The sequence below is a fragment of the Thunnus albacares genome, chromosome 15 (genome assembly GCF_914725855.1).
Source record: "Thunnus albacares chromosome 15, fThuAlb1.1, whole genome shotgun sequence".
Classification (NCBI taxonomy): domain Eukaryota; kingdom Metazoa; phylum Chordata; class Actinopteri; order Scombriformes; family Scombridae; genus Thunnus; species Thunnus albacares.
This window is the reverse complement of record NC_058120.1, coordinates 514,475-535,834: the sequence shown is the minus strand read 5'-3', so window position 1 is coordinate 535,834 and position 21,360 is coordinate 514,475. Positions and strand designations below refer to the sequence as shown.

The 21,360-nt window shown below is 38.5% G+C and overlaps 1 protein-coding gene across 5 annotated transcripts in view; it reads left to right on the top strand.

Annotated features, from left to right (window-relative positions):
* Positions 1–21,360, top strand: part of adck1 (aarF domain containing kinase 1) — a 128,620-nt gene that overhangs the window by 83,759 nt on the left and 23,501 nt on the right. For 4 of the 5 annotated variants that reach the window (XM_044374963.1, XM_044374962.1, XM_044374960.1 and 1 more), the window contains 4 exons: positions 1,874–2,032; positions 8,341–8,457; positions 15,272–15,421; positions 17,761–17,958. In XM_044374963.1, the coding sequence (XP_044230898.1) occupies positions 1,874–2,032; positions 8,341–8,457; positions 15,272–15,421; positions 17,761–17,958 (624 nt within the window). The remainder of the gene's footprint in view (positions 1–1,873; positions 2,033–8,340; positions 8,458–15,271; positions 15,422–17,760; positions 17,959–21,360) is intronic. The other variant, XM_044374964.1, reaches the window with a different exon arrangement.

Here is a 21,360-nt window from a genome sequence, read left to right as displayed (position 1 = left end):
AAAAGTGAGTTTTTCATAATATAGCCCCTTTAAAGCTTTATGTTTTAGTATTATTTTTTTTATTTTTGTTTATATTTGGGATAGTATTGTTATGTCATCTCTACTCCTTTTTTTCTTTTCTTTTTTTTGCTGTTACCTTGTTATGTTTTATGCTTTGTTATGTTTTGTTATTTTAATTTACTTTTGTTATTTTATTGTACAGCACTATTGTACAGCTCATCTGGCAACGTGGCCTCACACATTATGGAGACGCTCCTGCTTTTGTAGCCTGTGATGTTCTGGATTGCCTGCCACATATCTTTGGTGTTGAGGTCTCTCTCCTGTCTCTGCTGATGTGGCTGCTTTGCCTCCTTGATGCCAGCTTTCAGTCTTGCTCTGGCAGTGTTGTATACGTCCTTGTCACCTGACCGAAAGGCAGCTTTTTTGGCTCTGGATAGAGCCCTCACCTCTCCATTCATCCAGGTTCTCTGGTTGGGGAATGTTTTTATTGTCTTTGTGATCCCCACATCATCAACTGATGATGTATGATGTCACTGTTGATGTATATTCCTCAAGGTTGATGTGGCTCTCCTGGGTGGCGACATATCTGAACATGTGCCAGTCTGTGCACTCAAAACAGTCCTGCAGAGCTGCTCTAGCTTCATCTGTCCACACTTTAACAGTTTTTACTGATGGTTTGACCCTTTTTGTCAGCTGAGAGTAAGTAGGCAGGAGAAGCAGGGAAATATGGTCTGACAGACCAAAATGGCAACAAGGAAGAGCTTTGTAGCTGCCAGGAATGTTTGTATAAACATGGTCCAGGGTATTACTTCCCCTGGTGGGGATGTGGACATATTGGTGGAATTTAGGAAGTTTTGTAAGTGACAGTAGTGCTGGCTTCATCTTTCGTGAAGTATTTCCACACATGATGCACAGATGCTGGTTTGCTCTAATGAGGTGCAAGGCTCCTCACCTGCTGTTTGCTGTCAGGTTGTTAGTGTCATAATCACATGATCAGCAACTAGTCAAGTTGAAAACATCAACTCAGGGTAGTAAAGTCCATTGGTCGACCAGCTTTTACAACCCTTAGTGGCCTCAAATATGGACTTAGTGCTTGTAATCCATGGTAAATGGACTGTACTTGTACAGTGCCTTTCTAGTTTTCCGACCACTCAAAGCGCTTTTACATTACGAATCACATTCACCCATTCACACACATTCATACACTGAATGGGTACAGGGTCTACTATGCAAGGTCCCAACCTGCCCATCAGAGGAAATCTAATCATTCACACACTGATGGCACAGCCAGCAATTTGAGGTGAAGTATCTTGCCCAAGGACACATCGACATGCGGACTAGAGGAGCCGGGAAACGAACCACCAATCTTGGTGGACAACCCGCTCTACCTCCTGAGCTACAGCCACCCCAACTAGCAAAAAAGGTGCAAGAAAAGAAAGATGTCCGATATGGTTGCTGCAAGTCTAAGCTGAGATGACCCTCAGGACATCAACAGATTTGACAAAATGCCATAAAAGACATTCTACAACAGTTTTGACAGGCTGAGTAGTACTAATCACAACTGATCAACAGATCTAAATGTGTAGAATGGCAGAATGGTGGAATGCTTCTTCCACAGGTGATGAAACACATCTGATTTGGCTTTGCTGGTAGCATTTTTGCTAGCTGTGCAACATTAAGTGTGTTTTAATTCACTGTATATATATTTCTGTCCTCAGAGTCAACTTACCAAGTAATGAAGTAGAGACACCTACCAACTGCCCTTGTCCAAAATTGAAAGCAAATACTGGCATAAAATGTTAGTCATTGGCATGATATTACTTTCTTACTTTCGTACATTACAGTGACACTGGCTCTGATTTATATTTTGAAGGTGTTGCTGAGGGCAGTCCATTGGGTCTTCCCAGACTTTGCCTTTATGTGGTTGGTGGAAGAGGCCAAGAAGAACATGCCGCTGGAGCTGGACTTCCTTAATGAAGGACACAATGCAGAGAGGGTGTCCAGCATGCTGGCCCACTTCCCCTTTCTCAAGGTACACACGCTATGGAGATGGGAATTGGATTTATTTTTTACTTTGTTGATCTGATGTGTTCACACACACTAGTACACAGCTACTAATAATCTGAGAAAGTCAGTTAGAAATTAAGGCCCTAGTATTTAAAATTGTGCTCCACACAGTTAATAGAGGTCAGAGTTCTCTGACATGTGGTGACAGTTTCCTTTGTGCAGCCTGTCAGCTCTTCATAAAACAGAGTTCATAGAATGGTACAAATCATATTTCATCTGTTAGAGAGAGTTGGACTTCATGTCCATTATCATTTAATTTCCTGGTGTCCTTTTTCTTGATATGCCTATTTCAGAACTTTATTAGCTCCATCGAATGTGAATTGGACTTCCAGCTGTCTTCCTTTGTTCGATTTTTAAACCCAGAGCTAAAACTTCTTAGTGTTGTCTTCTTTTCTTTCATTTTATTCGTTTTGTTCTAAATGTATAAGTTGGTATGTGAAAGAGACATAAAATTAGGCAGAATGCAGGATAATATTGTGCAAATGACCTCGAAGACATCCAGTATGGCTCCAGTTGGCCTAGGTGGAGTCTAAAGATAATAGTAATTAAAAAGTCAAATGACTTTTACCATTTTTTAGCATTTTATGACCTTAGATGACCTCATGGTCTTGTACTTTTTGATTTTTTAATCATGTACTTTAGTTTTTAATTTAGTAAATTTCGTTTAATTAAGTGCCTTTGATACACCAGTGCTTTGTAAATTGGCTTGGCTTAATACAGTGAACAGTATGACAAAAGAGGAGGCACAAACATTGTTTTCAAACCCTTGTGCAAATGCTGAGCAAGATCCTTTAAGTATACTTTATGTTCATTATTTACAACATCCGCTCGTAAAAAACATCTTATAGATGATCTTAGCTATCAGTGCTTTGCCCTGTAAACCAATCATTTGGCTCACTTAAGATGTAGGTTGGCTGCAGGAGCAGTTGACGACAGGGACAAAAACTGCACATGCATATAGAAAATCAATCAAATATTTCTTTCTGATGTACAATACTAAATATGTGCAATCTTTCATGCTAATAATATTAAGCAATCAGACATTTGTTCAATTATCAATGAAAAATATTTTAATTAAAGTTGACGTTAGGTTACAATCCATTGTTATAATGTATAGGCAACGTTTTTTACAGAAATGTCAAATCATTAAAGATAGAGTCAGTCATTCTGGAGAAAGATTGTTTATATTTGAACTAAACACCCAAATACACCCTTCCCTTCATGCTTCTTCAGAAGCTCCATCCACCAAATTCATGGACGCACATTGCCAAGGCAATGACTAAAAGGGAAATATGGCAGAAACCAGAGCAATGCATTAGCTTTAGAGTCACTTCTGTTCCTCTCACACTTTATCATGTGTGGAAAAAAAAATCGTCTCATGTGAGCACAAAAGTCCATCCACACTCTCCACCTCTCTGCGGCCTCTCCACATCTCACTCAACCTGCATTTAGTGTCTCTGTCCGCAGAAGCAGCCGTCTGTCAGCTGCAGCTCCACCTCCTTTTGGTAAGGATTTGTTAGTGCCAGGAGGGAGCACTAACCCTTGTTCAATATAATGAAATGAATCAGTCTCATAATCTTAAGTTCTTGTCCCAAACAGTGACCTCTGTTTACTGCAGCTCAAAGAAACAAACAACCACTTTTAGGACATTTGTTAATAGCTTAAAGTTTTCAGGATACATGATAAAGCATGAGATAATATACAGAAAAAAGTAAAATAAATAGATAAATAATAAGGCCTATTAATTGTGATAAGAATAATGGCTCGAAGTGTGTGACGTTGTTCGACATCAACCCTTGATCACAAAGCCATGTTATGCCTTACTGTTAAGGTGTTTCATCGTGGTAGAATCGCATCTCGGCAGGTCCAGTGTTGTTTTGTGTAGCGTCATCAGTGGTGTTTGGCAGTTAAAGAGTCTGGATCAGGCTTTGGACTGTGGGCACCTCTTCGTGGGTGCAAAGGTGTTGAACGCACCGGTGAGGAGTCAAGCCGTTCCAGGCTGCCCTGAAGGAATCTTTAGGCCGGCTTAGCTTCTAGTTTGTAGTATTGATCTCAGAAGGCAGGTAGGGGTCCAGTTTCAAGCGTTGTTTCCTTCTCCAGGAGTTTAAATTGAGGATTCAGGTCGGCTTGTAGTAATTTGAGTTGAGTGCCGAATAATGTTTAATCTGACTACACTCAAATCTTGAGCGGCGTTTACTTCAAAATAAAATTTTGTAAGTGTGTACTTCAAAAATAATTACTGTATGTGGAAATACGAGACGTAAAGTTACAAATAAAACAAAACAAACTAACTTGTTTCAATAAAACATTAAATACACATACACTTGGTTGAAAAACAAATCAAAGAGATGTCTTCAGAGTTTTTCTCAGGGTCTGGAGGCTAGCTCAAAGCTCAGCTCATGTGCTTATCCATGATTAAAGTTAACAATTATGTGACTAGATTAAACCTTCAGAAACATATTCAAATATAAATTCAACACAACTCTTATTTAATAAGATAAAGCATTCAATATGACTATTGTTTAATAACACAAGAAAACTTCAACCTGAAACTCTTCAAACATTATATCTTGGCATTCCTATTACTTCAGAAGATTCACTGTCTTGATATGACTACTTATCTAACCTAATTACTAAAATATAATTGTCTATGAGCTTAATAGATCAAAAGTTACTCACTCAGGAGATTTTAAAATACAAATTCATAGTTACCAAGCATTCATGAACTCTTAACATAAGGGAATTTAACTCGTGTCACAAGAGGGCAGTATTGTTACATGTAGTATAAAGTTAATGAAAGTTAATACAATCAAAGTTTAATATCTCCTTCATAGATAGTCAAACAACTATGAAAGTTATACCATTCTTCTTGTTTTATCATTTACATGACAATGGACATTACATAACTAACTACATAACATAACAGATTTGCAGGGAGGCTTCACAAAGTCCTCAGGAATGCAGGTTAGAGTTTATGGCGTTGGTGAGATAAGAGAGTCTGTGTTCCATCTAAGGTGGGAGTTGTTTTTCCTCAGTCCAAGTGGCCTTCAGGTCAGTTTATGCTTTTAGTTCAGGCCATAATTTTTAGATATTTGATCAGAAATGGTCTCTTAGGAGGTCTGTCTGGGTCTGTGAAGCATCACTGATCAACCCCCACTTAAGGGTTACAAAGGTCAGCTCTGCAGGCCAAGGGTCCACTTTTATCAACTTTGGAATTTAGGCAAGTCTGTCTCTTCTTCGTCTTAGGAATCAAAGATGAGTTAACACAATTGAAGAACAAGCAGTTGTCCTCCTACAGAACCAAGATAATTTGCATGTTGGCTCCACAGGAAGAAATCAACAGTGTTTGTATATATTGATTAATTGATACAGTTAATAATTTCAGAACACATAAACAGCGGGATATTTGTGTGATTTAAACAGCTGCCTGCTCAGATTACGCAAAAAACCCGACAGAAACAGATTCAGAGCATAAAAAAATACAGGGGATCTCTGTGAGACTGTCTCAGATTCAGTGTGGATTGATACATTTAATAAAATGAGAGTGTATCTGTTCCATGAGAAAACACTTTCTATGTGAATTGGCCATGGCCTCTCTCTCTCCAGTTCAGTGGGTGCTGGAGACAAGAGACTGTCATGTCCTCACACAGACAGCTGCTCTGATGATTTCCCCCTGTCCTGTGCACGAGCACGAACGCCCCCTGCTGATTGGCTGAAATAATGTTGTGTGACTTGGTCTGAGCCACTTTTTTCCTTTCCCATTTACAGAACCATGGCTGTGTATGAACACCTAATTTTTTTTCAGTGCACACACAGAATGGACATTCAGTGAACCATGAGGGGATATTCGCTGAATTTGACAAAAAGTGTATTGAACAATCTTTCTCCAGAGTCACTGACCCTACCTTTAAATCATGTAAGGTATGGTATAGTATGGTATGGTATCAGAGGGGTGGGGCTGAACTGGCTGAAAAGTCATGTGGGAAACAGACAATAATTTGTGCAGATTGGCGACTACAAAATCAACGTGTTTGGACATTACTTGTGGAGTCCCATAGGGGTCAGTATTAAGCCCTAAAATGTTTGTTTTGTATATTAATAACATATGTAAGGTATCAAGTCTATTGAGATTTATTTTATTCATGGACGACAAATATTTATCATTCTGGGGAGAACTTACAGCAGATTTTGGAGTTGATCACAGCAGAAATGAAAAAGTTAAAAAATCTGGCTTGACAGAAACAAATTATCATTAAATCTGAACAAAACCAAACTTATGTTGTTCGGAAATCGTAAAGTAGACACACAAGTACAAGTAATGATAAACAATATCAACACCAAAAGAGTATATGAAAATAAATTTCTTGGTGTGATACTTACCACAAAATCTGCTGGAAACCTCAAAAGATATGTGAGAACAAAGTTGGCAAAAAGCGATTCTGGGAACGGCAAGGCACATTCTGGATCATGAAGCATTGTACATTCTGTGTTGTTCACTTGTATTGCCATATTTGAATTACTGTGTGGAGGTATGGGGACACACCTACAAAAGCACCCTACAATCATTATGCATACTACGAAAAAGAGCTATAAGAATAGTTAACAACATTTGATATCGTGAACACACTAGCAAACTGTTTTTAAAATCACAGGCTATGAAGTTCATGGACCTGGTAGAATTTAAGACTGCACAAATATTATATAAAGCAAAAAATAATCAACTTCCTGGCAATATACAAAAACTGTTCTCAGACAGAGAGGGGGGGTACAATTTGAGAGGAAATTTTAATTTTAAAAAACATTGTGTTTGAACCACTCTGAAAAGTATGTGTATTTCAAATTGTGGGGTTAATTTGTGGAATGGGTTAGAGGAAGAACTTAAGCAAAGCATAAGTATAAATCAATTCAGAAAGATATACAAAAAAAATGTTTTTGAGAGGTACAGGAATGAGGAGGCTTCTCTCATGACTGTGACACTCATTGTGGATGCTATTATTGTTGTGTTTGTTATTGCTGAGCATAAGATAAGTATATTTGGATGTGTGATAAACACTAAGCATATTATGTATAGTATATTATATTATATATATATAGAGAGAGGGGGCAGGAAATTATAAGTATTAACTACCTCCTGCTCCTTTTCGGACATGTGGTATTTTTTGGTTTGTTTACTGGGAGTTAGTTGCTTATGTTAAATTCTATTGGTTATTATTGTTTATTTTTTGTTTTTACTCATGTTTGCTTTTTATACATGTTTTGAAATAAAGTTTTTCAAATCAAATCAAATGTAAGCATATTAATGATATTAGCCCATGTTTATTAAGATTTCAGTGTGACACCATATTCAATTATGAGCTAGTTGGATGAACCTTCTAAATGGCATTCATTGTGTGATGAACATTGGTGACTGATTCTGCATAGGCCCATGTTTAATTGCAAAGCCTCGTAGAAATCTGCTGTCTTCTACCAATTTAAACAGGAGCAGTGATTAATGTAGATATTCTCAATATCTGAAATACAACACTTTCAAAAAGCAGAATGATTTGAATGTTATGCTGGTGACTGTATATTGACGCAATGAACAATAGTCACAGAAAATTCTTCCCTGTGAATAAAATGTAAATATAGTGCTTTAAAATGGTGTATCTGCTGACAGTGAAGGAGCCTGTCAGATAACCGGAGTTCTGCCCCTCATCACACCTCTGATAAAAGTGGGCTTCGAACAGTCCTCAGGCTCTGATTAGTTTTTGGATCTGGATTATCAGTCATTCAAGATTAGCCATAATAGTGTAAAACAAAATATAGAGCAAAATATGGAAGGTCATTACATACAGAATGAAATATACAGAATGACTGATAATGATAATCCAGATGCTATCTCTCTCTCTCTCTCTCTCTCTCTCTCTGAATATACCCTGAAATTTTCTTCCAAATATCTTACGTATTACATGTTTACATATGCTGTTTAGTTGAAATACTTCCTGAGTTTATTCTACATTACTCTTTGCTATTAAACAAAGGGAGATAAAAATTTTGATTAGCGATTCCCTGGATTGTGAGCTTAATGAATCCTGTTGCTTATCCAACATTGAACCGGATCTGAAATAGAACCAGCTATCAGAACCCAAGCCTATAATCTAATGCACTCGTGTCAGACAGAAGAATTGAATTTAGTGAAAAGTGGTAGACTCCAGCACTCTGTCAGCCAAACATTTGAGAAGAATGAACAAAAAATGTTGGGGAAAAAGCAACACTGTCCCTCTCTGTCTTCAGGTTCCCATGATCCACTGGGACTTGTCCACTAAGAGGATCCTGACCATGGAGTTTGCTGACGGGGGTCAGGTCAATGACAGGGAATACATGAAGAAACATGGCATTAATGTTAACAAGGTACTGTCTGCTGCTCTGCCTGCTCTCTCTGAGACCGAGGCTAGGCTACTGAAGCTAACAGTTTACACACACACACACACACACACACACACACACAGGGGTGAAAGTAACAAATTACATTCACCACTTTCATTACTGTAACAGTCCTTTTTTCGTTTATTTTTAGGTAGATGTCTTTTTGTCATAAAAATGACAATAAGACAATAACATATGACAACAAATGACAAAAAACAAATTACATTAAATTAAAAGGCAGAATTGCAGGTCTGCATAGCAAAACCTTAAGTGTTACAGTATGTGCAATATATACATCAAAAGCAGTAATAGTAATGGAGAAAAAGAGTCATAATAAAGTGCACAAGACAAAGTGGCAATCAATAATAAATATACTGTATACAATATAGATCTGAAGAAAAACAGTATTTACAGATGTAGTGCAATGGTGTGTAGTGCAACAGTGTGTTCACCTGTCACACAGAGGTGAGCTGTTGTGCAGTGTTATGGTAAACAGTAAGAATGATGTATTGTTCTTTATGACGGCAGAGTTGAATTAGTCTGTTGGAAAATGAGCCCCTCCATCTCTGTATTGTGTCATGGAGGGGGTGGGATGGATTGTTCATGATGGAGAGCAGTTTGTTCAGTGACCTCCTGTTCCTCACTGACTCAAACGTCTCCAGGTTTTGACCAATGATAGTTCCAGCCTTGCGAATGAGTTTGTTGATTCTACTGGCACCTCTGGTGCTGATGCTGCTCCCCCAGCAGACCACAGCACACTAGATGGCACTCGCAACCACAGACTGGTAGAAGATGTCCAGCATCTTGTTGGATGCATTGAATCTGTATTTTTTTATCTTAAGTAATGTACTCTGAAGAAGCTGCTGGTGTGTCCGCGGCTGCAGGAGGGCAGAGCTTCATGTATGTAGAAGATACATGTTCTAAATGTGTACGTTCACTGTTGGAGTATCAGGGAATGAGGGGTGTGGTTGCTCCTGGGCCAGGCCTCGCTGTTTATGAGCAGTACAAAAAAAGACGTCATTATAAGTTATGGTTAATGTCAGCATTATTGTAACTTGGCATAGTTTAAAATAAGTTTATCTAAATCACTGAATTAATGCACCACCTGGCGAGCACACAGTGACCCAAATCAAACATGTTGCGTGACGACAGGTACATGCTCAAATTTTTTGAGGAGAGCAGATTACATACGACTTTGAGGTGCAAAAGGCTCACAGAATGCCATTCAGAGAGGTAACAGCTGATAGTTGCAACTCACTATAGCTGTGTTTCTATTAACCTATTTCTATTTTGAAGTATCGCATTAAAACAGCTTAATCAGGAAAACAAAACATCCACTGTGTCAGGAGGAAAACATTAACCACCAAAATTATATATAATTTTGTCATCCTGTTTCTCCATGCTGCATTTCTGTAATTTTACTACCAGGTCTATTCTGTACACACAGAAGATACACGTCTGTCCATCCTCTGTTACTCTTCTTCAGTTTTCTTCCATTTTTTCCATGTTAAAGGTTTTTTTTGAGGGAGTTTTCCTTATTTGAATCGAGGGTCTAAGGATAAATGATGTTGTATTGTTGTACACATTGTTAAGTCCCATGAGGCAAATTTGTAATTTGTGATATTTGGCTACATAAATAAAAACTGATTTGATTTGGCATGAATTGACTTGACTTGATGTGGGTGAGAGACTCTGGTCAGGATGCACAGACTGACAGTCACTACGTAGGCCTAAGGGCTAATATTCGGTTTAATATGGTAGAGCACATTACGTTTACGACAGTGTACTACGTTTGGCTTCATAGAGAAAAATTCTCTTGAATAATCAGAATCTCTGAAAATATTAATTCAAATTCAATTCAATTCAATTTTATTTATATGATGCCAAATCACAACAAAGTCATCTCAGGGCACTTTTCACATAGAGCAGGTCTAGACCATACTCTTTAATTTACAGAGACCCAACAATTCCCCCATGAACAAGCACTTGGTGACAGCGGTACATGAGAAAGCATTAAAAACTCCAGGGAAGAGGTCAAGTTAGTAACATGCATGAATGGTACATGAATGCATACAGGTGGAGAGGAGGAGGAGGAGAGAGGAGCTTAGTGCACCATGGGAAGTCCCTCGGCAGTCTAGATCTATAGCGGCATAACTAGGGGCTGGTCCAAGGCAAGCCTGGTCAGCCCTAACTATAAGCTTTATCAAAAAGGAAAGTTTTAAGCCCACTCTTAAACGTAGAGAGGGTGTCTGCCCCCTGGACTGAATCTGGAAGATGGTTCCACAGGAGAGGAACCTGATAGCTGAAGGCTCTGCCTCACATTCTACTTTTGAAGACTGTAGGAACCACAAGTAAGCCTGTATTCTGGGAGTGCAGTGTTCTAGTGGGATAATAGGGTACAATGAGCTCTTTAAGATATGATGGTGCCTGACCATAAAGAGCTTTGTAGGTGAGAAGTGTTTTAAATTAAATTCTGGATTTTACAGGAAGCCAATGCAGTGAAGCTAAGATGAGAGAAATACGATCTCTTTTTCTAGTTTTTGTCAGAACATGTGCAGCTGCAGTCTGGAACAGCTAGAGAATCTCTAGAGACTTGTTTGGGCAGCCTGATAATAAGGAATTGCAATAATCCAGCCTTGAAGTAACAAATGCGTGGACTCGTTTTTCTGCATCTTTTTGAGAAAGGATGTGCCTGATTTTTGCAGTGAAAAAAGGCAGTCCTTGAAATTTGCTTTATGTGGAAGTTAAAGGACATATCCTGATCAAAGATAACTTCCAGATTCCTTACAGTGGTGCTGGAGGCCAGGGTAATACCATCTAGAGTAGCTATGGCATAAGCAGGCCCACACGGAATCTGTGCCTGCAGAATTCCGATGACACCTCTGCAGATTTTCCACAGATTTTAAACCAATAAAGATGCTGCTTGTAAGTTTTATGTTTGAGTGTCATGTTTTTTGCCTTTGCCGTTTTAGAGGTTCTCAAAAGATATTTGGTGAAGTTGAGGTCAAGGGCCTTACCAGTTATTTATTTATGTATTTGTTTGTTTATGTGTTGAAGGGTTACTTGTTGGGAGATGATTAATGGTTAATGTTTTCGCAAATTAATTTTGCTCTCTCTGCTCCACATTGAATCTTGCATTTTAGTGGCCATGTGTCCTGCATTGTATGCTGGTTGGCTTTTCCAACAAATACTCACACTTTGTTTTGAACTGTTTGTGATGAAATAAAATCTCAAATTCGATGGTTCAATTAAAATCTACTAAATTTTGGGTTGTTTTAATGTATTGTGTGTGCTTATTTTTGCTTTATTATCTTAAATGAATACTGTCTATCACATTACAAGCAAATCCTCAAATAAACTATTGTTATTTAGAAAGTCACATAACTGATTAGCAACTGCTTTCTCAAGGATCTTAAAGAGAAATGGAAGATTAGATATGGGTCTATAGTTGGCTAAATTGCTTGAATCAAGAGTAGGCATCTTAAGAAGAGATTTAATTACAGCTACTTTAAAGGACTGTGGTACATAGCCTGTTACGAAAGACAGGTTGATCATATCTACAGCTGGTATTTATCCACAGTAATGAGGAATATAGCAGAATTAACTGAGTTAAGAGCAGCAAAAACGCTATCAGTATAACAAAATGCGAGTATAGAGCCCTTATCCTGGCAACCAGGAACAGTTTTAAATTGTTCTTAATGAATGAATGAATGAATGAATGAATAAAAGTATTAGCCTAATTTGACTGTATTGTAAGAGTACATGCCATGTTGTTTGCTGTGGATAAATTGTAACTGATCAATCAACTAATCATTTCATCACTAGTCTCCAGCATTATAAAATTTTTAAAAAGCTTTTTTTTCAACACCATTACACTTATAAGATACATTAGTATTAAGTATAAGTATTATATAACACGACCTACATCAAAAACACAGACATGACTAACACTGAATCAATTACAATATCAATATAATTAGTTATAATTATAATATTGTAATTATCTTTTTTATTATTACTTAGAATTGTTTACTTGAACTTGCATAGTTGGCGGTACTGTTTTAATAGTGGAAACGCCAATCGAACAAATCTGAAAGCTGAGATAATTAGATTTACTGTCAGTGGTCTTTGAATATGGCTTTCATGTCATGCTCAACTAGATTTTATGTTATGGTCTTCAACAGTCAATCTGTGTCCCACAGGACAACAACACAATGGAAACACAGTATTTGTATGTCACTCCCCATTGTGGTTGGCTAATAACACACACACACACACAGACACGCAGAGCAGATAGAGAAGACAATAACAAATACACAACACACAAATTATTTATTAAACATGTACATTCCCACACACACAAATACAGAGACACACTATCTGACCATCAAGCAGTGATAATGAGTATTATAAGACAGCTGATGAGACAGATAGAGGACATGATAAAAGACACACACACACACAGAGTGACAGGATGAATAGAATTATCAAATGACAGTGGTGCTGGATGGACCCTGTGTCTGTGTGTGTAATCACAAGATGGATGAGGGCCCAAATAGCATTCCTCTGAATTCCATGACGTGACCATAATGGACCGATGCTTTCCTCCATTTCTTTTGTATTCTCACCCATATTGATAAGATATAATATATGACTGCATGCCCTGGATGGAGCATAAAACTTTTCATAAAGAATTTTTAACACATAAAAGTGTAGTCATCCCTTAGCTTAAGTTTAGATCGTTGGATAGCCAGGAGCCCCACATCAGCCAACCTAGGGAACCTGGAGGTAGAATAAGGGGTTAGAGGATCTGCGATATAGGAATGGGCCAGCCCCATTTAAGGCTTCATAAACAAACAGAGGAACCTCAAAATCAATTCTGAACCATCCAGGCAGCCAGTGGAGAGAAGCCAGGAAAGGGGTAATATAGTCCCTCTTCCAGGTACCTGTCAGGAGCCTGACTGCAGTGTTCTGGACCAGTTACAGGTGGGACAGGGACCCAGTATACAGGGAGTTGCAGTAGTCCAAGCAGGAGGATATAAAGGTTTGGATGACTTTCTTGAGATCTTTGAAAGGGAGAAACGACTTGATTTTGGCAATATTATGAAGCTGGAAAAAACAGGCTTATACTACTACATTAACTTGCTTGTCAAAGATGGAATGAAATATCACACCAAGGTTTTGACATGATGTTTGACAAGGGTGGACAGGTTGCCAAGGCTGTTGGTAATCACTTTCATGGAGTCAGGGGGGGCAAATAGGACAACTTAAGATTTGCCTTCATTCAGCTTTAAGAAGTTTTGTGCCATCCAACACTTTTGTCCTCAAGGTAGTTCAAGAGGCTGACTAGATTGGACTGGTTGTTTGGTTTCAGGGGGAGATAAAGCTGAGTGTCATCAACATAATAGCGGAAGGAAAAGTCATATTTTGAATGATTTGTCCAAGGGGAAGCATAGAGAAAAGCATGGGACCCAGGATGGAACCTTGTGGGACACCACAGGAGGGACTAGCTGGGGGTGAGGAAAAATTGACTATGTTGACGGAGGAGCTTCTATTTTTGAGGTAAGGGATGTACATTCAAGTGAGGCACTGCAAAGTGACTTGTTGGTATTTTGGTGGAGATTAGGTCTTGGTTGTTCACTGAGAATAGACATCTCTGAACCACTTTTCTGGAGCAAAGTCACTGGAGTTGCCCCTTTGGTGATTTTATCAACAAGAGCAAACTTAAAAACTGAAGGTACCCTATGCACTGCAAGGCTTCTCTCCAGCTGGAGGCGTGTGCCAGCTGGTGCAGGGTAAACCATAGTAAACCTAAAAATCAATATTCCAGTGCACATCAGGATACTAAGATTGACACTTTTTATTAACAGATTACATTAAAAACAAAAAGGAGCGGGCAGCATTTAAGCATTAATGCCTAAAATGTAAGTAAACTATTTGAATTTTTAAAATTAAAAGAAAAAAGTAGATGTGTTTAAATCAGTTAGTTAAATCTTTGCAGCACAGATATATTCATTAATCTGCAGATGTAATCATAATAGTTTCATCAAACTTTTTCTTTAATAGCTTCACCAAACTATTTTTAACTAATTATTTCTATCATCATTGTACTAATTAACTGTAAAAGCCACACCATCTGCCTTCAGCCGCAGATTTGTGTTAATATATGTTCACATTGTGAAGATCTGCACCTTCTTGAAGAAGCATCTTTCTATTTATTGAGCTGATGTTGTCCTGCTTCACTGTGATTGGCTCAGCTGTTTTAGAGCTATGAGACCAGTGATGTGACTGGTTGAGAGTGTATTGATTAAGCACCACACCCTGTGATCTATATTCACCTTCACCCAGCCCTTTTGCACTTTGTGCTGCTGCGCATGAATGAAACAAAATAGCAGGTGAGTTTGGATGCCCATACTGTCTGTGCACCCAATACCTACCACTTTGCGCTTGTTGTTGTGCTTGCACAATTAAAATAGGGCCCCACATGGATTGATAAATTTGTGAAAAAAATTAAGTGTATTTGTTGTATCTGATGGATTTTTAACATCAAATTTGTTTTATCTCAATTTTTCAGATTGTTCAGTTTTGCTTATAGTGGCCAGATTCAGCACTATGTGCTTAAACATTATTAATAATAACAATAATAAACCAATAATCTAATATTGTTACACGTACTAAAGGTCAGACCATAGCAGTGAGATCAGCCATTCTAACTGTGGGGATTTATTTATATTTTTTCATCATTTGGGTAAAATCTATTTGGATTTAACCGTACTCTCCTGCACTGTGTTCCCAATAGATTTCAGAGGACCTGGGCAAGATGTACAGTGAAATGATCTTCGTCCATGGCTTTGTTCACTGTGATCCCCACCCTGGCAATGTGTTGGTTCGAAAGTGTCCCCAAAGCAAGAAGACAGAGATTGTCCTGCTCGATCATGGCCTTTATCAGGTTGGAAATCTCCAAGCTTCCCAGACATAAAAAATACCATTTGTTCTAATATTGCAGTCCATTTTTCATGCTGCTGACTGAGACCTTGAGTAAAAAGGTAGAGCAGCAAACACACTGTCAAGATGCACATAAAAAACATGGATGTCAGAACACACTTTACAGGCAGACACACACTCTTATTAGGACTCCAGCGGGCTAAAAGCTTTTTGATAAACAACTCATTTGATGTGTTCTTAGCAGAGTGCAGTGTGCTGTATTTGGAATGGTGCACCACAGCCTTAATCATACAGGCACATATGTGCACTCATGATACACACACACACACTTCCCTCAGACCATAATGGCACCAATTTATTCCTAATGACTTCTGATTTTAGCTGTCATTTTGGAGACAAATGTTAATCCACTCCTCACATACACATACACACACTCAATCATTTTCAGTCTCATTACCAGTTGTGCACTACACACTGCATATGTGTCTGAAGTGCTGTAGTTGGACTGTTAATGGCAGAGGGTTTTTAAGTGGGAGATTGAATGGGTTTTAAGTAAGACATGTAAAATGAAAAACTGTTGAGCAAGATCTAAATGTCAGTGAAAGTATATAAACAAATTATTACATAAGAACACACTTTATTAATAAGGCTGTTTACAATGTGATGATAAACTGTGTATGGTCCTTGTAATCCAGCAACCTAAAAGTAGCAACATTAGAAAATTTCAACTCAACAATATAAAAATGGACACTTGAATACTTAAATACTTAAATATATACCCACACAAAAATAATCCATATAAAAATCCATTCAGTGCAGCATGTTGTCCCTGTGTCTGTGTAGGTTTTCTCCTGGTGCTCCAGTTTCCGTCTACACAGTCCAAGGACAAGCAGGTCAGGTTAAGGTCCACTGTGGAGCGTTTGACCACAAGTTGCGCTCTGGAGCATTTAGTGGCGTGATTTATATTATGCTGTTGGTTTCACGCTATTTCACTGAGCAGATGTTGGCACTAACACACCAACAAACAGCAATGCAACGACAAAGGCAGTGAAGAAAAAGACTGCTAGCAAGTAAACATGGCTGTATGCATGCATGATTTGAAACATTTCAGATATTGGCCTTGCAAATGTTCTATGAAGAAGGAAGTGCATTCACCACGTTTGTTAGACTTTAAGGATACACACAATACTACTTTGTGAGAAACACTGAATTTCCACATAATTTTTGTTTTATGGAATCTCCACCATGGAGTTTAAAGTAGAAACTCTAAATTGCCTGTACAGTAAATAATTGTCACAGTAAATGTTAGGGGTGTGCCCAAATACAAATACATTATTTAGCAAAGCACAAATAGTGGGGTTTTTATGAATATTTGTTTCATACAAATATTTTAAAAGTTATTTGTTTTTGGGAAGAAAAAAAAAAGTCAAATACCAGTGTGCAGGTCAGTTACATCGCTATCTCAGTCACCGTTCTCTGCTCCGCTGTTACATCTATCAGCAGGTCTCAAGGAGGGGAGTCACATCCTCCTGCTACATGATGCACATTTCCTTATTTGGACATCACTCCCGGAGTTGAGGTTGTTCCCCAGAGATAAAGCTGAGCTACTGACACACGCGAAGTGCTCCCAAGGGACTCTCCATAACTTGATGTTCCCCTTCTCCTTTCCACAAAGTTAGGTTGTAAAAAATAGGCAATAAATGAAAAGTTCAAAGCAAGAATCGCCTTTGAAGTTCCTCCCTACACGTTACACGGTGTGCTCTCTCTGTGGTATGGATGTATAAATAGGTAGAGGTCTGTCTGCAATGAGTTGATGAGTAAAGTTTTAGCTCTGTAGTCAGCACAGTTGTCTATGATCTGAGAGACTCCAGTTCAAGACCCAGTGTGGGAACCTCCTTTGTAAGGCAGTTTATTTATGAACACTTATTGTAACACTTCAGTTTTACAAAAATTAAAAGTGTAATCAAAACAAACGAGGAGGGTGTGACATGCAGAAAATTCATACTACCCCCCTAGTTCCACCCACACTGTGCAGGAGCTCAGGACAACCAGTAAGAGTTGTTAGTACAGTGACGAGGATGAAATCCCTTGAATGCTTCCCACCAGCCAACACTGCCAGTTTTTTCATTGTTTAATTAGTGTTCATTCACATAACCACAAGCACAGGTGATAGTGTACATGGTCTTTGATTAAAAATAAATGAGTTCAATAGAAAATGAACAATACAATTGTTTTTAATATAAATGCAATTTACTGTAAATATAGTTTGCCATACCATTTAAGTAGATAAAACCCTAACGCAAGACACTTAATCTCCCATTATTATCTCTCCTCCCCTCCCAGGTCTTGCAACCAGACTTCAGGTTGGACTACTGTCGCCTGTGGCAGGCTCTGATTGAAGGTGACATGTCTGGGGTGGAGTGTTACAGCCGCAGACTGGGAGCTGGAGATCTCTACCCACTGTTTGCTTGTGTGCTTACTGCTCGCTCCTGGACCGCTGTCAATGCTGGCATCAGTTCTGTGCCTGTCACGCACTCTGAGGTATGATCTCACACAGACATATAAATAGTATTAATGCAAATGATAAACTGTGTTACAAAGTGCTTCAAAGAGGCTCATAAGGCAAATCAGTACAAAAAACACAAAAACTGAATGAAAGGCAGCATAAAAATATAAGAAAGACTAACACTCTATCTACACAGAAAGCATAGCATGAGTAGCACGTTTAGCAGAGCAGCAGTAGTAGCGATTGCCCTTAATGTGTATCTTCACTGCAGGAATTCAAGTACAGTGTTGAGTGTAGGTCACACACGTTGAACAGACTTGAAGCCTAATAATATGCTTTAGGTTGTGTTTATACCATGTATACCTCAAGTGAAGAGTGAGCTGTTACACAGCCTACATAGATACCTGGATTGATTAAAATAGAAGTGTATCTGTTCCGTCAGAGGCGCATGAGACAAGACGACTGAAAAACGTGGCTGAAATCCTTTCAGTGTAGACATGGTGGAAGAAAAACATCTGAAGCCTAGAGGCTGCAGTGTTTCAACCTACAAACCGCATATAAAGACAGGCATAGTGAGGGGTGACACCACTCTTTGGTTTGCATTGGAGCCACTTGGAAGCCCACAGTTGCAGCTTTCTGAGGGTCCTATGTTTTCCATTTGGAGCCAGGACTTGATTCAGTTCAGTTCAGTTGTTCAGTTGTTGAGTTGAGTTCAAGTCAAGTCAAGTCAAGTCAAGTCATATAGCACCAAATCACAACAGAAGTAATCTCAGGGCACTTTTCACATAGAGCAGGTCAAAACCATACTCTTTAATTTGAAGAGACCCAACATTCCACCATGAGCAAACACTTGGCGACAGCAGCAAGCAAAAACTGCCCTTTAACGAGAAGAAACCTCAAGCAGAACCAGGTTCTAGGTGGACGGCCATCTGCCTTGATTATTTGGGTTTATACAAAAAGGAGGCGTGAGAGAGGAGAGAGACAGAGAAGCATGATAACAACAATAACTAGAAATGCATTTCCTGCGGAAAATGCATGTGAATTCTGACAGCAATTGCAAAGCATTGCCGAAAATACTAAAGATTCGTTCAGGATCCCCAACTGTAGAAACAGAATTCAATTACCATGGCATGTTACATTTAAGAGATTTGGCAGTTAATAATCAGTATGGTGGTGTTTTATTAATGACCACATGGTGAAGCTATTGTTGCCATGATTCAGTATGTCATGCAGATTCTCATGGAAAACTTGTTTACCAAGTTTCATTTCATTAAAGACAACAGAATTGCAGAAATATCGTATTATACAGTTACTTTAGCGCCCCCTTTGGGCAGAACTTTATGAAATGTTAAACACTTCTGTAAGGTCACCTTGTGTACAACATTCCCAAATTTGGTTGCAATCTAATTCAGTATTGAGGAGTTATTGCCCATTATGTGCATTAGGCCATGCCCTCAAAAGTTTGCTAACCAATTACAGACAAACCATAAGAGATATCTGAAAACAAATGAATATGTTTATTTCGGGGTCATCTAAATATGGTATGTAACAAATTTGGTGAAGATTGGATGAAATATGTGCCAACAGAAGCAAAGCACGTGTTTACAAAAAAAATTCAAAATGGCCGAAAAATTTCAGAGCTGCAAATGGGCGTGGCCTATATCAGTCTAATCAGTATCATCCAAGGAACATCCTGACCAAATATTTTTTTGATAGGACTTACCGTTCATGAGTTATTAGCCAAAACACAAAACATTTAATAATTGACCACATGGTGGTGCTATTGATACCATTAATTGTTAAAGTAAGCTAGAGAGGAATTGAATTCTGGTACAGGATAAAGATGTAACGCAACTTTGTTCATGAGAGCAATATTATGAGGAACACTGCAGTGAACAGGTATTGAACACACAACCTTGTCATCTAAGGGGTAGCTGATCATGAGAGCAGTGTCACTAAACATCTGATAACTTTGAAAGTTCAAAGTTTTGTGAACATTTTGCAGTTTGAATGGCATCTGTACAATAAGGGACTTCTGAGCAGTTGAGTGTCAAAGTGACCAAGGTTCCAACTCAGTTGGGCGGTTTGTCCCATAGACTGCCATTATAAATTTTAATGTTTTAAAAAATTATATAAAATCACTGAAACATGTTACATTTCAGAAAAATACAAGCACACATCTGCTGAATGAGTTGCACAAATTGACAGTTGAATGGTTTTTATAGCAAAAAGTATGCAGCAGAAACGCGGCAAAAAAACGTATGGAAGACGGAATAAGAATAAAGACTGAGAAGAACAATGTGTGCTCAGCTCATTAAGCAGATTGACATCACCTGGACTCCTTCATCCTACAACTCTACTGAGTTCTGCCCTAAGCGGGGCTCGAACTCACAACATTTGGATCTAAAAGGAGTTCAGTAATGACATGACCTTAAACCACAGGATTACTCACACATACTGTGTAACACAGGAAAAGATGTATTTAACAAGCATATCAATCCGTATTTTAGGTAGTAATGTTAAGGTAAGCTGGAAAGGAATTGAATACTGGTACAGGATAAAAATGTGAGGCAACTTTGTACATTAGAGCAATGTTATGAGGAGCACTGCAGTGAGTAGGTATCGAACACACAACTTCGTCATCTAAGGTATTGTTGATCATGAGAGCAGTGTTCTAAACCACTGAGCCAACAGACATTCACAAAAATGAGAGGAAAACATCTCCATTTTGATGAGGAAAATGTATTTGTCTCAATCCAGAGCTTGAAGCCCAGAGATTTGTACATCACTAGTGAAAGCAAGACTGGTTTAACATGAGAATGAATGATATGTGTTTGAAGGAAGAGAGAATCTGTAAGTTTATGAAACTGCAGTGAGAGAAGACGTGAAAATATCTGTGCTCTCCACTGTGCCTGATCACATGACACACTGGTGAGACCTGACGTCTGTAACACCCCTTACTTTGGACTTAAATTGCTGAAAAACTACTAAAGATATTACTAAACAATCTGATAACTTTGAAAATTCAAAGTTTTGTGAACATTTTACAGTTCGAATGGCATCTGTAGTATAAGGGACGTCCGAGCAGTAGAGTGTCAAAGTGACAAAGGTTCCAACTCAGTTGGACAATTCCCATAGACTGCCATTATTAATCAATCAATCAATCAATCAATCAATTTTTATTTATATAGCGCCAAATCACAACAAAAGTCATCTCAGGGCACTCTTCACATAGAACAGGTCTAGACTGTACTCTTTAATTTACAGAGACCCAACAATTCCCCATATGAGCAAGCACTTGGCAACAGCGGTAAGGAAAAAGTCCCCTTTAATGGATAGAAACCTCAAGCAGAACCCTGGTCTTAATGGGCAGCCATCTGCTTTGACCGGTTGGGTTGAAAGAGAGAAAGGGGGGGTGATAACAATCATAACAATAA